The 17,340-nt window shown below is 33.1% G+C and overlaps 1 protein-coding gene across 2 annotated transcripts; it reads left to right on the top strand.

The window, feature by feature from the left end:
- The first annotated feature begins 3,060 nt into the window (after nt 1-3,060).
- Nucleotides 3,061-17,187, top strand: LOC110795090 (mechanosensitive ion channel protein 2, chloroplastic). 2 transcript variants are annotated; one of them, XM_056837907.1, is made up of 15 exons: nt 3,061-3,409; nt 3,622-3,743; nt 10,863-11,097; nt 11,200-11,259; nt 11,505-11,662; nt 12,310-12,430; nt 12,548-12,645; nt 12,755-12,868; nt 13,341-13,401; nt 13,703-13,852; nt 13,952-14,062; nt 14,519-14,686; nt 14,799-14,912; nt 15,707-15,763; nt 16,044-17,187. In XM_056837907.1, exons 3-15 carry the CDS (start codon nt 11,020-11,022, stop codon nt 16,635-16,637), a joined length of 1,884 nt encoding a protein of 627 aa, XP_056693885.1. In that variant the 5' UTR covers nt 3,061-3,409; nt 3,622-3,743; nt 10,863-11,019; the 3' UTR covers nt 16,638-17,187. The 2 variants fall into 2 exon arrangements, with proteins under 2 accessions (XP_056693885.1, XP_021855795.1); XM_022000103.2 differs by lacking the exons at nt 3,061-3,409; nt 3,622-3,743 and adding an exon at nt 9,096-9,292.
- Nucleotides 17,188-17,340: the final 153 nt, after the last annotated feature.

Genomic DNA, 17,340 nt, shown 5'->3' with positions numbered 1-17,340 from the left:
TCACGTGCTTTTACAACGGTTAAGTACTAAAGTGTTGTATGTCACGTGAGTTGACTTTGTAAATTGTAATTGTGTCCTTGTGTCATTGTGTGGGTAGCCCAATGGGCAAATGGGATAATGGGCTTCTTCTAGTTGGCCCGTCTGTTACAAAATACACCAATAAAAACTGACTGGATCCAACAGATATCCGACAAAAATTAAAGTAACCCGGAAAAAAAATCACTTATTCAATCCGCATAAGCACAATGACCCCGCACAACTACATTATCCAATTATACCCGAACTAATAATACTCGATTCGTAACTGACTGATGATCCGATTTGACAGCCCTAGGTACAGCTCTGTTCTTTTCATTTTATTGTTGTTGCTTATTAGATGAGATCTAAAAACTAACACCAGATCATACCAAAAAAAAAAAAAAAAACTCACAGAAAGTACAGATCATACCAGAAACTAGAAAAATCAGACCAGACGAAGAGAACAAAATCGTATTGACCTAGTGGTAAAATTTGTTAAACTGCGAGGTATGAAGTAGGTCACGTGTTAAATTTTCTCACTGGGTTCGTAATTTGCATTGTCATTGTGGTTCATTCGCACCAACAAATAAACACAAACACACATCATAATGCACCTACGTTGACGGTAAAGGTGGTCGGCAACTGGGTCGATTGGATTGGTGTGGTTCGATCCCATTCAGTTCGGGTCAATTTGGGTGAAAAATAAATAAGGTTAATTTCCAATAGGATTATTATGATACAAGAATCATTATTGGATGCTTTTTTGTCATGTCGATCGGGTCAAGGTCGGTCCGGCTACAGTTCGAGTCTTGGTAAGGTAATTCGGGTCAAGTAATTGGGTACGGGTTAGATAATCCAGGTTTAGTTGACGAGGCAAAATAGCACCACATTAGCTCTTGTTCTTTGCTTAATTCTTCATTAGGTACGCAGTAGGGTGACATATTTGTTTTCTTATTAAAGCACAATATAGTAGTAGACCTAATCAAATGACAGGTCTTTCCAAGCCACAATACATTTTGCATCCGAATATGTCGGGCGAGGCTAGAGGGCCACTTTTTATGTGCTGCAAAACAATAATCTTTTGGGGCCATTTTCGAGCAGGAACAAATTCATAACTCAAATTCACATTTTAGGCTGTCCAAAATCTGGCCAATTTTTACTAAATAATACAACCTTAAGTATTTTGCTGCAAATAATACCAACTTTCAAGTGCTAAATGATATGACGGTGACCGTGATATAAAGTTAAGAGTATATTCGGACTAAAATGAGTAATATTTAATTGTTAAAGTTTTAATTAAATGACCAAAATGTCTAATTAAGTTACAAAATTCTATTCAAAACTAAGTAAATATTTACTTATGGAGTACCTATAAACAAATTAAAATAAAAACATCCACTTTTGCAATAGAAAATGTTGTCGGTTGAAAGGTAGACATTAATTTAAGTATGGTATGTGAAACCTTAGATCTCAAATCGATGCACAAAGACAACACTAAGACTCTATTTTGTTCGACTTATTTTAATAAGTTTAGATAAGTTCAATTCAGCTGTTAAGTTAAATTCAGATAAGTTCATAAAAAAGTAAGTTTTTAGCATTTTTACACAAAATTAAATTAATTTTAGACAAATAAGTTTTTTTTCAAAAACTAAGATAAATTTAAATAAGTTAAAGTTAAGTTCAGATAAATTTAGTTAAATTCAAATAATATAAGCTCATACAAATAAGTCCAATAGAACACATGTCAACTCTTTTACCATTGAGCCACTGAGGCAAACCCTTTAATGTGGTAAATATGGCTCTACGAGATTTTCCCTAATTATATCGTAAATTTCCTAATCAACATCTATATAATATACTAGAAGAGAGGAAATCAATGTGGTGATGACATTTGTCATTCATTGATTGGCTCTCTTTTAATATATTATATAGAATAATTTTTTTTTTTAAAAGCAAGTAATATTTCACAGCCGGCTAATATAACACAATTTATGTTAATTATCCAAAAATATATGGGGCCATATCCAACGACGTGTATCTTTTTACCAAAAACATAACTCATAAAGGGCCCATATAGATATATCAGATTGTTTAATAAAATATAGAACCCATAAGTAATTAACGGATGCAGCCCATACAAAACGCATGAGCAAAAATATACAACCCTAAACCTTAAAACAATGGAAACAAAATTAAGCAACATATTAAATTCACATCTTAGTCAAACGTGAGGATAATAGGCATGTTAAAATAAAGGCTAATATTCTATTTTATATCCCTATTATTCTATATTTTAGGCTATAATAATGGAAACAACCTAAAACAAAATATTAATAAGGCTGAAAATATATCACATGTAAAATGAGAGTATATAATATTCTTTTTTAGGTTATTTATATCACAAATTCTTATTTACAATGGGTGTACAATAAATATTGTACACCGGAATAAAAGTTAAGTCATAATGCTTAAAAGTTAAGCTTATATATGTAAAAGTTATCTATTTTTAAGTGATAGATTTTTTCATTTTAGTATAACTTATTTATTCAAAATCACTAATAATGTATAAAATTAATCATTTAACCCTTTAAAATATTTATCTATCAATTTTTTTCACTAATATAAAAGTTAATCAAAACTAGGTTAAAGTTATAAAAAAAAGGGTTAAAGTTATCTTGGTGTACAATAAATTTATTGTACACCTTGTGCGCGCAAGACCTTTTGTATTTATATAGGTACTACCGTAGTACTACTTTTTGTATATTGCAAAACCATTGGACATGTAGATATTATTGATATTTTTAATGAAATTAAATTTTTATGGTCATTAATTTTTGTTTTTTCTTATTATAATTAGAATTAAATCAAATTTGAAATTTCAGGGATTTGACCTGTGCTAAATATAGGCGTTGCATTATCACAAAAGAGTAATTGCTAAACCTATATAATGCAATGGTTTCTAGCAAATAGAAAGACCTTTGCATTAGGTCTGAATGATGGTTGCATAAATGTAATGCAACGGTTCTTGGTGAAATGCAAAGGCCGTTGCATTATGAGTAAAACGCCGTTGAAATAGAACTATTGCAACGGTCAATAGTGTAGTGTGGAAGACCATTGCAATAGGTGAAAAGAACCGTTACATTTGACCTAATGCAACGCGAGCAACAACAACGGTTGGAAGACCGTTGCGCGCAATAGACATATTGCAACGGGTTTTTACCTTTTTGCAACGGTTATTAGGCGTTGCTTTTGATCGTTTATGTTGTAGTGACACTAGGTATAATATTGTGAAATTTTCATTAAAATCTTCGGCTCTTCAAAAGTTTGTCAGCAAAGAATATTCCAGAGATGAAATTTATACGACATCTTTTCAACTTCTTCAACATATAAGGTATGAAATATTAGATGATTATTATTATATAGATATTTACTCATAATTCACCTTCAAGCAAAAAATACATTCCATAATAATAATATACAGAATATGCTACATTATTATAAGCCCTATATAAATGACTCACATTTCCGGGTTAAATTATCAATTTCTACACAACTATTATCAGTACTAACACTAAATATTATGGCATTCACTATGATAAAAAGACATCACTCCCCTCAAAGAATCATGGAGATTGAAGGTGAGGATTGTTAGGTTTTGGGAACAACCGGATTTCAAGGACCATACAATAATCGGCACTCATGAATTGATTTTGGTGGATGAAAAGGTAAATAACTCCAAAATTCTAATTTTTTTTGTTTTCTTATTTTTGTCGATTTTGTCTTTTTATGGTTTGTGTAAATTATTATTGTTGATATTTTTTTAATAATGGCTAATCTATATCTATATAATATACTAAAAGAGAGGAAATCAATGTGGTGATGACCAATGTCACTCATTGATTCACCTCTCTTTTAATATAAAACTAATTGAGTAGATAATATTTTGTCATATTTAATTTAATGAATTTTATGGTAACAATTACTAATATGGAAAAATCCATAAAAAAATTTACATAAAGAATGATATAATTTAGGAAATTGGTATATCTATATACAATTTAGTATATATTTACTACGCAAGTTAGAAAATTAAACTAAGTTATATAACTTAGTTAGTATATACTAAGAACAAAAAATAATCTCATCACAAAAAATAATCTCATCGGAAAAATAATATTTTACAAGTTATATAATTTAGTAAGTTAGTATATTTTAAATAGAAAATAATATAAACTCATCGCAAAAGTATGACCCATAAAGAATTTTTTAACTTATATATTAAATTATACGAAGTACATATTTTTTGTTAGAACACTAACTGCAAAATGATATGTATCCCTATTGCCTAAGTATTTAATCTCATCACAATAAATTTCATATGCGAAGATTGCTAATATTTTATTTTTATTTTTTTACACCTAAGTATAGAACGATCTTATATCGTAGTATTGTTCAAAATTCTTATTCAAAATTTAATAATGAAATAATAACATACCAGTATAATTCATTTTCCAAATAAGAGAGAATAATTTGTTAAAGTATTACTAGCCGTATCGATATTGGACATCTGCACCCAACCCTTATTATATATTATGATTTATTCAAAATTATGATCTTCAACAACGCTTATGATTTACCAACCTAAATCTCTAAATTTTGGGTTCGGATATACTAATAACATATTCTATGAATTCTAACTCCTAATATACTAATAATAAGTGGTATTGGAATAAAGTATGAGATTGTTTTGAAAAAAATGTTAACAGTTGATCGATAATGGCTAATTAATGGCAAATTCATTATTTCAGAGTTCTAATATTAAAAATGCTAAATTTGATCGATAATGGCTAATTCTTGAAATATAATATGTATAAATCAAGATTATTAACTAAAAAAATAGACTTATTTACAATATGACAATAATCTATTTAAAATAAAAATATTTTAACTAGGTTGTCCAAAATATCGTTTTATTTAAAATATTTTAACATCTCTTAGCATGTATTAAAATATTGAATTTAAATTTATTAATGATTAATTGCATGTATTGTCAATTTTTATTTAAAATATGTGTCTTATATTGACTGCGGATATGTATAACAAATATTTACCTTTACTTTAATATTTGAAGTAGCATTTATCAATGTTGTGTAAAATATGCTTATTAAAAAAACAATTGTTTAATAACTTTGTATTTTTTTTTCTCGAAATTTAAATTTCTATGTATCCTTTTATTTAATAGTTCCTTAATCGTTTAAACGAAAAATATTTTTAAGAGCTTTTTAGTTTCATTTTATATTATTAGTTTATTTGTATTTGATTATTTGATGGGTAATATGTTTGCCTTTATTTTACATTGTAATCTAATAAAAAATATTTGCGCGTAATTTTGGATAACGAAATCGATGTGGAGCTATGTCGCTCTCTGATTTGTCGTTCTTATACTTGATTCTATAAAAGGAATTCCACTCTCTCTCAACATGCCTATTTTTCTATTAAATTATAATATATAAGATTACAATAACTTATCGCATAAAACTCCATGAAAAGACTATTGCAACGATTAAATTTGGACGGAGAGAGTACATAATATAACGCTTTGTTTATTTACTCAATTATTATAATAAGACATTTACATTGTAGAAGACTCTATAGTAGAATTTTAAAATTCAAAACTCTCTTACCAAAACAAAAATAAATATGTTAGTCCAGGGGTGAGTGTGGGGCGAGAATGGATACACATGTCGGTGATAGATCGAGGATGAGTTTTATTTTTTACCCTTTAATGAGGAGATTCGTAAGGGTGAGTATCTTTCCCATTGTGTGTGACAGTGATATGGATGAGAATTTTAGACAATTACGAGTGCGGAGGCATCGACCAGCCTCGAAGTCATGACTAGATGAATAAAGGCAATGGTAGAGTATGTGTTAAGTGATCGGGTAATGGTGTAAATATAAAATGATTAAATAGGTGTGACTATCGAAGTGAAAGGTTGATGAGAATAACACTATGATTGACACATGTGTTGAATAGATGAAAATAATTTTATTTATTACCTTTATTTGTTTTTCCTTTTTTAATAAATAAGACATCGTATGGGGTAATAAAAAATTTATCCATCATTAATTTTAATTGGGGGGATATCCATAAGGTACATGTGTCCAAAGTATAGTGTAGTAAGTGATTATCAAATTATGAAAAGAGTTTTAAAATTAAAAACTCTCTTACCAAAAATTAATGCCGGGTCCAACCGTCTAGGGCAAGGTTTGACACATGTGATGCATGAGGATGAAAATAATTTTGTCTATGTACCCTTATTTGTTTTCTATTTTTAATAAACAAAACACCAAATTCGGTAATAATAAATTTTATCCATCATTAGTTTTAATTAGGAGAATATCTTTAAGCTATATGTGTCCAAAGTATAATCTAATCAGACAACCAAATTGTCAAATACTCTAGAATAGAGTTTTAAAATTAAAATATTTCTTACCAGAAAATAATGTCGAGTTCAGCTTTCTAGGGCTAGGTTTTACACATGTGATGAGTGAGAATGAAAATAACTTTGTCTATGTACCTTTATTTGTTTTCTGTTTTTAATAAAAAAGACACCGAATGAGGCAATAACAAATTTATCCATCATTAGTTTTAATTAGGAAAATATTTATACGTTATAACTGAAGGAAATAATGCCCTTGGTCCAAGTATGCATTCTATGTTAAGTCTAATAAATGCGGTTCAGTATTAATTAACAAGTTAATAATTCAGTGAGATCAAGTGAGCTGAATGCCTAGCTAGAGGCCGCTTCAGTTCAAGTGGAATTAATGATATTAATCCACAGCTTACTCTTGACTGAACCCGTAGGGTCACACAAATAGTACGTAAACGGATCAAGTATTTAATGGCATTAAATACTCCATCTATGAATATTCGGAACCGACGGATCTTGGTTTCAGTGGGAGCTAAGATCGTCACAGGCAAGAAATGAATACTCCGGAAACGATGATATTGCCGGAAACGGAAATATGGATCGTATCGGAAATATGAATATTATCCAAGTCGTAGATGTTGCCGGAAACGGAAACATGGTACGTATCGGAAAATATTGTTGGAAATGGAAATATTACCAGAATCGGAAATATTGCCGGAAACGGAAATATTGTCAGAATCGGAAATATTACCGGAATCGGAAAATAATTCCGGAAACGGAAATATTAAATATTTGTTCGAAACGGAAATTAATTCCGGAATCGGAAATATTAAATATTGTTCGTATCGGAAATAGATTCCGGAAATGGAAATTTAATCGGAAGCGTATCGTACGAATTAGCATCGGACGAGGCCTGCCGGACGAAGGCCCAGCACGAAGCCAGGCCGTCGCCCAGCAAGCACGCACGCCACAAGCCCAGCGCGCGCCAAGGCCACGGATGCGTGGGCCTTGCTGCGTGGGCTGCAGCTCGCACGCATGGGCAGTCCTTGTGGCTGCCGTGTGTGTGTGAGTTTGTGCTCATGCGTGATTCCTGAATCTGCAAGAGTCAGTGTATGATTAAATGTCTATTCCTAATTGGATAAATTAATTAAATAGAATTCATATAGGATTCTAATTCCAATTAATTCGCATCCTACTAGGATTACGATTCCTTTCCATAACTCTATAAATAAAGGCCTAGGGGTCATAATTTATATACAAGTTTCAAAGTATTCAAAAGTGAGTTTTTTGAGAGAAAATTAAAACCCATCTTGCCCCAAAAGTGCCGAATTTTCTGAGTACCTTAAGGGCGATTCTAGTTGGTCAATCTTAAGGCGGATCCGGACGTGCTGTGGACTTTCTACGGAGGGACGACACTTGGAGTCCTAAAAGACTTGTTCTTGTTCGGTTCGGGCGCAGCTAGGGAAGGCACGCAACAAAGAGTATGCATCTAAACTATGCTAAATGATTATGTGTAAATAATATGTTTCCTGGGTTAATGGTTGTTTCCGCATGATTTATGTAAATGTCATATGTATCATAACCTAACAATAACTTATATGTGTCCAAAGTATAATGTAATCAGAGAAACAAATTGTGAAATACTTTAAAGTTTTAAAGGTCAAAACTCTCTTGTCAAAAAATAATGCCGAATTCAGTTGTCTAGGGCTTGGCTTGAGTCGGGCGTGGGTGCACATACGGGTGATGAATGGGGGTTAATTTATTTTCCGTCCGTGAGGCGGGGCTTAGACGGGGATGAGTATCATACCTATCGTGGTGACGAGCATGGGGATGATAATTTTAGGCAGAAACAGGTGTTGAGGGACTAACCCACCCCGCTTCGAAGTTATCTCTAGATGAATAAGGTATATGGTGGGGTGAGTGTTAAATGATCGGATAATGATGTAGATGGTAGGGGAGTATTAAGTGGGTATGACTATCAAAGTAAAGAACGAATGAGAATAAATTTATGTTTGACATGGGTTATGAAAGGGGAAAAACGTAAATTTATCTATGTACCATTATTTTATTTTATTTTGAATTTGTTAAATAAATAAGATAAGAAATGAGGCAGTAACAAATCTATCCATCATTAGTTTCAATAATAAGATTATCTATAAGCTCTATTTTGATGATAATTGTCTATAGTTATAGTTTAGTAAACGTTTAGATATGCAAATTTAATATTCATATCACAAATCGTGCATCGCACGGGTACTATACTAGTAAATATTATAAAGAAAGAGAGTGTTTTACACATAACATTCACATGGCTTTTCATTCCGTCACGAATTCACAAAAGAAAAGATTGACAATTCAAAACATCACAACATTCACAAGATAATAACAATGACATTTTTTTGCCTTTTCTTCAGTTATCAACCCAAAAAAAAAAGGAAAAAAAGAGTGAAAATTTAACCAAATTGTGGGTCCCACTTTTAACGGCCAAGATCACAAAACGCAGCGTCTCGAAGCAGCGGGAAAAGAAACCAAAACATCCTCCCCGTAGATTGGAACTTGGACCGGACTTTGCCACGTAAGCATCCACAAACTAATAAAAAGAATATAATAAATAAAAAAGATAACGTTTTTAATTCATCGAACATACCAAAACGCTGCGTTTTATCGATCATTTTATCCAAATAAACTTTTACGATTATTTTCATCTTTTCCCACTTTCTCTCTCCTCCTCCTTCAACTGCAATTGCAAACCCAGAAAAGCGAAAAGTTTGATTGCTTGCCACTGTTGGTTTGGATTTGATTCAACAGGAGTTCGCTTTTCTTCTCTCCTCGATAATCTTCAAGTTCGTTGTTCCTTTCTCTGTAGTTACTGCTTGGTTTTTGAATTTAAAGTTAAAACTAGTGATTATTGAAGTAGAATTGTACATGAGTGTGAATTATGATCAATCAGTGCCTAATTTCGCTAATTGATTAACTATTTTACTTAATTTCGTTAAATTATCATCCGCGTTGCTTAATTTCGTTCATTGATTAGTCATGTTGCTTAATTTCGTTAATTTATTATAGTTTATGGGTGATGATAAAGGTAGCAAGTTGCGATAACATTTAGTTGTCGCAATCTTATGTGTCGGAGTTTAATTGGTACATATAGGCGCCACGTAGGCTATGAGTCATCATAATATTTTTACTATCAATGCAAAAAATTTACTATGAAAATATATAAATAAGGTAATCGATATAAAAAAAGAAACAAATTAGAATATTAACATTTTCCTACCTTTATTTTAAACATGTATAATAGGATATATAAGTTAAATATTTTAGATTCCAATTGAAATCATGACACATAAGCATGTCATGTCATTATTGTGACACGGCTTAAAGGTCGCATGTTGCGACCTTTATCATTTTCGTTTATTATATATGCTGCTTAATTCTGTTGATTGATTAGTTATGTAGCTTAATTATGTCCATTGATTAACTATGTTGCTTAATTTCGTTAATTTATTATCTATGTTGTTTAATTTCGTTAATTTATTATCTATGTTGCTTAATTTTGTTAATTGGTTAGCCATGTTACTTATATCTTGAGGTAATTAGTACATAGTATAATTTTGCGGGTATTTCACAAAATTTCTATTGAAGTTCATGTCAATCAAATTGAAATTACTTATATGCTCCCGGGAATTAAGGTGCACTCTCAAACGTGAAAGGGTGCATCTACAACTAGGTGTGCCCGGGTGCGTATTAGATGTTATGGGAGAAAAAAACTTAGTCGTATTATTTTGCACTTTCTATTGGAACCGTGGAAGTGGAAATTATTTCTTGCCAATTTTCTTTTGGTTTACTTGAATTAAGTTAATATTATGATAAAATAAATTATTGGTGAAAAATTTGGATAAGTGGATAACTTGATGTTGTGATTCGTGAAATACTGTTTAGATGAGCTCAGATTTATTGTAATGTTTTTGGAAATTAAAAATTTGTTAGAATTTGTCTTGTTTTAGTAATCGATACTTATATTTTAGGTCGAGATTTAGAAGAGTGGATTATTGTTAAGTTTTTATTTAACTACTCACTAAGACTGAGAAGGATTTCTTGTTGAATCTTAGAAAGGATTGAGTATTGAATGGAGGTAGCATTACCGGTTTAGGATGGATAATGTCGTATAACCGTCAACAACTTGTATCCTAAATGCTTTCATTTATTATGTCAAATTATCAATCATCAGATGGTTCTTTACCATGTTCACTAGTGTTAGCAAAGATCGCAACGTGGTACTATTTGATTTGTCATTTGGGGTTAATTGTGATTGTGGGTTGTTTCTGGTTGTCTAGGATCACAAAATTGAAGAACTAACATGTACTCAGCACTCATTTAGTCATGTACTAACTTTATTTTTTTAAATGGCAGGTATTGTGACGTCGGCACGGTGTATACCTACGATTTGTATACTGATTCACTTTGCCCTATTTTTAAGTGTATGGGGTTTTCTTCTGAAGCTGGGAGTTGATTGCTAACAGCCTTGATAGCATTTAAAAAGTGTTGTCACTCGTAATTTTTTTGAAAAATGGTGGTTGCTTCTTCTTTACAATTTGCCCATGAATTCAGAACGTACAGTTCATATGGACTACCATATCCGTCTAAGGTACAAACTTTTACTGGATGGATAATATGACATTGCAATTCTTTATCGGAAGTTGTGTCTTACTGTGGCCTCAGTTCTATTACTAAAACACATCTATTTCAGCCCATAATGCAGAATGGTCGATTTCCTTTCTCCGTCAGTACCGTTTCAGCGAATAATGTGGTAAGCTTACCTATGGAAAACAAAAACTTGATTTTTATGTCATTAGTTGTTTTTGAAGCAAGTATAACTTATCTGTAGCGGCCATGTATTACAGTATTACTGAGAGGTTCCCACTCCCGAGTGGGAAAAAAGCAAATGGTTATTTTAATATGTCAATGTTGTATCTTCTATTTTTCTTACGTGGATGAATGAATTTCCCGTCGCATTTTTGTAAGGATTAAAAGCTCACTTGATTCTCTTGTCAGGTAAAGGATGCTTGGAATTTTCATTATTTAAGCAGAACAATCAATAAGAAAATCCCTGCCTCCTCCAAACATAGGGTGTTTCTGTGCAGATCCTTTCTCTTACCAAATGGAGGAAATTCTTCTCCTCTAATGCAAAATGCTCCTGTTGTTTTGAAGAGGTATCGACATTGGTGTTGGGTTTTGTCTTTTTTACCTTCCTCATTTAATCATTTGTTTATTTATTTATTTGTTACAAAATTGCTAACTGTGCCATCAAAGTATTATACAACTCATTTGTGGACTTGTGGTTGATTACTACTATCCTTCTATAATTTACCTACAATCGAGTTGAATCTTGTGAGTTTTTGTTATAATCCAATTGACATGCCTAGAAATTCAGGAGCCACCCTATCTTATTTCGTTTGCTCTCTGGAAACAAAGAGCTATTAGTCAAGGTCATTGTGGCTCGAATATGATGGCAAGTTGTATTCAAATTATTATTACAATTGTTTTGTGTGTATCTATGCCCCTTTGTTTTGTTTTTCTCCCCTTCTTGATGGCCTTATATGAAAAGAAACTACTCAACTAGAGTTGTGGAATTGAACATCAGATTTTACTATTTATTAAGTTGTGTTGGGTACTTGGGTCATTGCCTATAGTTCATAACTTTATATCAACTGTTAATGCAATTGACTTAGAGGTTCAACTTCTTTGTTGAGATCCAAATAATGCCACAATATATTCCGCTTTCTTTCATTTTCCCCCTTTTATGGTTTCTCATGTGTTCATTATGGATAGTTTTACTCAGATTTGTGTGTATATGCAGGGTGTGTGACAGTTTTTCTTCAAAGTCGCTTGTATATCAGTTAATCCCAGCCATTGGTGTCATTGCTTTAGCATGGGGACTTCTGCCACTTATGCGTCTTGGCTGGAGTGTTTTCCTTCATGTATTTATCTTTGTTTTACTCTTTGTCCGCCTCATGATTTCATTTTAAGTTGGCGACTTCTTGTATTTACTAAATCTTCATTTCTGAATTCCTTTTCTCCATGCCTTTCCCGTCCAGAAAAATGGTGGCAACTGGAAAAAGAGTAGCACTTACTTTTTTGCAACCTCATATGTTCAGCCATTGCTAATATGGTCTGGAGCTCTGCTTATTTGCAGGTGCATGGAGCATGATTTTTTAGCATTGATCTTCTTTCTTTTGACTTCTTTCAAATTATGTCTCACTGGAAAATCAACTGGTAATAACAGCCAATGTTGTCTTTTCCAGAGCATTGGATCCTATGATTTTGCCTACAGAAGCAAGCCAGGCTGTTAAGCAGCGGCTTTTGCATTTTGTACGATTATTTTCGACGACGGTAGCCTTTGCCTATTGTCTATCTTGGTAAGCTTCGATCCTATCTTAATCTTTGATTTAGTGCTAAAAGAAGCTGGATTTCTTTTTTGACTCTTGGAAATATGTGTGAAATGTATGTAGTTATGCGCAACTAGTCTTTACACATTGGAGTAACTTGGTTTCCTGAATCCTGATAGAAAATAGTTATTCATATTGGTACTTTAGGATTCAAGAACGTATTCATGTAATTATGTTAGCATGGTTTCTTGTAATTATAGTTTTTATTATGTATTCATATTTACATACTGTTTCTTTTTGTAAAAACTTGAATATATGCCTGCAGAATTCAATTGATAGCATGTCTCGTTTCTGCTGTATCACACTGATTTCTGTTGCTAGCTGTGATTATTTGCCATGATTCTGTCGTTCAGGATTCTTGTGACATATCTGGTATAGGGATTTGGCTTCATCATGTTTTTTACAATGGTTGTTTTTGCCTTCTTCCCCTTTTTCTGGGCAGCTTGATTCAACAAGTGCAAAAATACTTTTCGGAAGCTAGCGACTCTAATGACACAAGAAGTGTATGTACGAGGTTCCCTTTTTCTTTTTCTTTTTGGTAGCATCCATTTTTCCTTATATAGTTTGTTGTATGAAAACAAAAAGCGGTTTTCTTGTTCGTATACTTACTTTCAAAATCATTGAGTCTGTTTTCCGGTATTGTGTGTGTCACTTCCATAATCCCTTATAGTCAATGTGCATAAAATTTGATGAACTGAGTACAAGTTGGCAGGTTTTATAGATCGTTCCAGTTTCCTTTTGATTGGAGAACTTTGCCTCTGAAATTTAAATTATTTCTTTTCATTTTAATTGAATTCTGAGCAGATGGGCTTTCAATTTGCTGGGAAGGCTATCTATACAGCTGTATGGGTGGCATCGGTTTCACTGTTCATGGAACTGTTGGGTTTCTCTACCCAGAAGTGGTTAACTGCCGGGGGTCTTGGAACAGTGTTGCTTACCCTTGCCGGACGTGAGGTGCTGCGTGTTTTCTTTGTTCTTATTTAATCATCAGTAACTCAATGCATGTTTCAACAAACCTTTTCAATCTGACCTATTCTTATTTTATTGAAACAGATATTCACAAACTTCCTGTCAAGTGTGATGATACATGCAACACGGCCATTTATTTTGAATGAATGGATTCAAACAAAGATTGAAGGTTATGAAGTGTCTGGTACAGTTGAGGTGCATATTTCTCTGATGATATAAGAAGTATTTAATCACCATATCTTGTATAAGCTCCGTATACTCACTTTCAGAAAATGGATTTGGCCATAAATGGTGTTAATGGGAATGAATTTGTATGCAAATTTGTAAGGAAAATCAATATCTATTCCCATGGTAATGCTTGTTTACTCAATATTATCTCTTCTTCTTTATAAATTTCCATTACCATCCATTACTATTTGGGGAGTGGTATTAGATGGGATTGCAAATTTATGAAGAAAAACACCAAGTTTGTGTCAAAATTTCATTACCATGGACATCATGATGTTATTTTCTTGTCAAATTAACACTTAGATTTATTCCCATTCCCACCATTTATTACCGGCTACCAAACGGGCCCTTAGTGGTGGTCGGTGGATATTTACCTGTTGTTTGAACATATATGTTAGTTAAATGGTTTTGTTATCATTTCAGCATGTAGGATGGTGGTCACCAACAATCATCAGAGGAGATGATCGTGAAGCAGTTTACATTCCAAACCACAAGTTCACTGTTAGTATTGTGAGAAATCTGACCCAAAAGACTCACTGGCGAATCAAGACCCATCTTGCTATTAGTCACCTGGATGTCAACAAGATTAATGTGTGTACAACTAAACTTGATCTGCATTCTATTGATCTAGTTCGAAACCAAGTCAGTATTTGCTAATCTGTTCTTGCAATTCATATAATTTTCTATTTTTTCCTTCTTGCAGAATATTGTAGCTGATATGCGCAAGGTTTTAGCTAAAAACCCCCAAATAGAGCAGCAGAAGTTGCATAGGAGAATATTCCTGGACAACATCCATCATGAGAATCAGGCACTTCTGGTTAGTATAACGCTGAATCGCTGATTTATTGTAACCCTGCTTCCCTGCTAAGCTAGGAGCCCGTTGCTATGAACTGATACTATGGGGGAGGGTAATTTAGATATTATCTTAATTAGTACCTTGGGGAATAAGCTAGGTAAGTGTGCTAAGGAAATTACACTATATATACGGATAATTAGAGAGAGAAAGGCATGTTGAATATTGTGGAGTAATTTGGTTGAGCTTTTAAGAGCTCATTGGTAGAGAAATCAAGCCTCTCAATGCTTGAATATTGGTTACTTCTTGTACTTTCAGTTTATTAATCAAATCTTCATTAGTCTCTTGTTATTTTGGTCTGTTATCTATGCTAATTCATAGCAACCTGTCAGCAAAAAAATATCGCTGTTTATTTCTTCTTGGAGAACATTAATGAGTTGAGATTAGGGCATCTTTTCTTGCTCCAAAGTCCAAAGTTGAATGAAGCCTCCTTATTTTTGTGTACATTAACAGTAATCTATACTTATCGAGATTAGTGGACAGTGAAAACAACAAATTTTATCTTGTTATCCTTCAATGATGTTATCGTTTTTGCATCACTGCATAATTGTTTGTGAAAGAAACCCAACCAGTTTGCGAGAGTCTTTTTGGAAAGTTTTGGACTGACTGTTGGAAACTGCCTTCATCCCCCCTCCACGTTTTGAAATCTTTTCCCTTTGGTTAATTTTTTGGGTGGATCTTGAATTAGTTAACTTTCAAGTCCTCTATGAGCAGCAACATGGGTTTTGATCTAACAGTTATTTCATCTCAATTTGCAGATTATGATATCCTGCTTTGTGAAGACTTCTCGCTTTGAAGAGTACCTTTGTGTTAAGGTACGATTTCATCACTGTCAGAATAACGTATGCCTGTTTGTTTGATATTTGAACATTTCTTGAAATATTGATGGTTTATGATTAGGCTTTCGGTAAATTTGCAAATTACTACCTAGCTTGTTAAAAATTGTCAATTACTACCTAGGTTTGTTGTCAATTACTACCTTAATCCATATTCCGGACAATTAGTCACTAATCAATATCATAATCAACCGTCAATTATTGTGTAGTTTAAGTGTTTAACTAGCATGCTTATGAATATCGTTTTTTCTTGGAACAGGAAGCCATACTCTTAGATCTTCTAAGAGTAATCAGCCACCACCGAGCTCGACTCGCCACCCCCATTCGAACCATAAGAAAAGTGTACACTGAAACAGATGTTAACAATGTTCCATTTTCTGAAACTGTCTACAATAATCCCAATTCTGTTAACAACCACCCTTTCCTACTAATTGAACCTTCTTACAAAATAAACAGTGACCCCAAATCCAAAACTTCACCCCGGAAAGATGAAAAGTCCGATATAACCCCAAAATCCGATTCTTCCAAGGTAGATGCCAAACTCGATGAGCAAGATAATAAGATTGAAGTCACTGATAAAGAAAGCCAAGCTACTTCACCAACAGTAAAAACAACATTAGATGACAATATTGTTCTTGGTGTTGCTTTAGAGGGCTCAAAGCGAACCCTACCAATTGAAGATGAAGAAATTTCACCATCTTCTCCATCAAACGGGGAATCAAAGGAATTGGCGACTGCATCTAGAAATGGAATCGGATCTTCTTCATCAAGTTTGGAAGACAAGAAAGATGATCAGGTTTCATCAGTTGGAAACACGAACACAGGGGATAGCCGCGAGAAGACCAGTGGGTAAACATTGTTGTCACCTATGTTACTTGGACTCGGGTACTAGTGTTGAAGTGCCTGACTCGGCTAAAGTGTGAAAAGTTTCCAGGATTTAAGTCGAAAATGAAGTGTTGGAGTGTCGAGGATCCGACACGGGTACTTGAGGTAAAATGAAAAGTTGGAGTAACATAGGTTGTCACAATTTGTTCAGATAACTCTGCGAAGGAAATACAGAATAGGTTGCTGTCTGTTTTTCTCAGGGATGGCATATTGCAGGGTACCTTACTTCCAGAGTGTTGTATATTACAGATTTACAGATGTTAGTTTTTGTATGTTAATAGAGAGAAATGTGTAGGAATTAGGCAATTGTTGCCAAGTTTATAGTGAATACAGCTCCAATGATTAGTGTATATCATATTATCATGTCTACTGAGAAGCTAATAGAGTTGCAGATTTTCCCGCAGCTGTAGCTGATCTCAGACCTAACCATAGGGAGATTAGCTTAGGTTAATATTGTAATTAGATCATATTTTTCAATATAAACTAGGATTTTGCCTTGAGAAAAGGCAACTCTTTAACTATTTGTTTCCTTATATAATAGTTATAGATGTATAATGCGATAAAAGGTCGTGTCGTTTTTTTTTTTTTTTTAAAGGTAAGAAGAATTTCTTTGGGTTGCCCTCGTTCAGGCCCCTAGAGACCCATTCCCATCCTTTGGGCCTTGATTAGTG

This window comes from Spinacia oleracea, chromosome 2 (assembly GCF_020520425.1).
Source record: "Spinacia oleracea cultivar Varoflay chromosome 2, BTI_SOV_V1, whole genome shotgun sequence".
NCBI lineage: Eukaryota > Viridiplantae > Streptophyta > Magnoliopsida > Caryophyllales > Amaranthaceae > Spinacia > Spinacia oleracea.
Note: the sequence above shows the minus strand (reverse complement) of the source record. Positions and strands in the feature narration are given on the sequence as shown.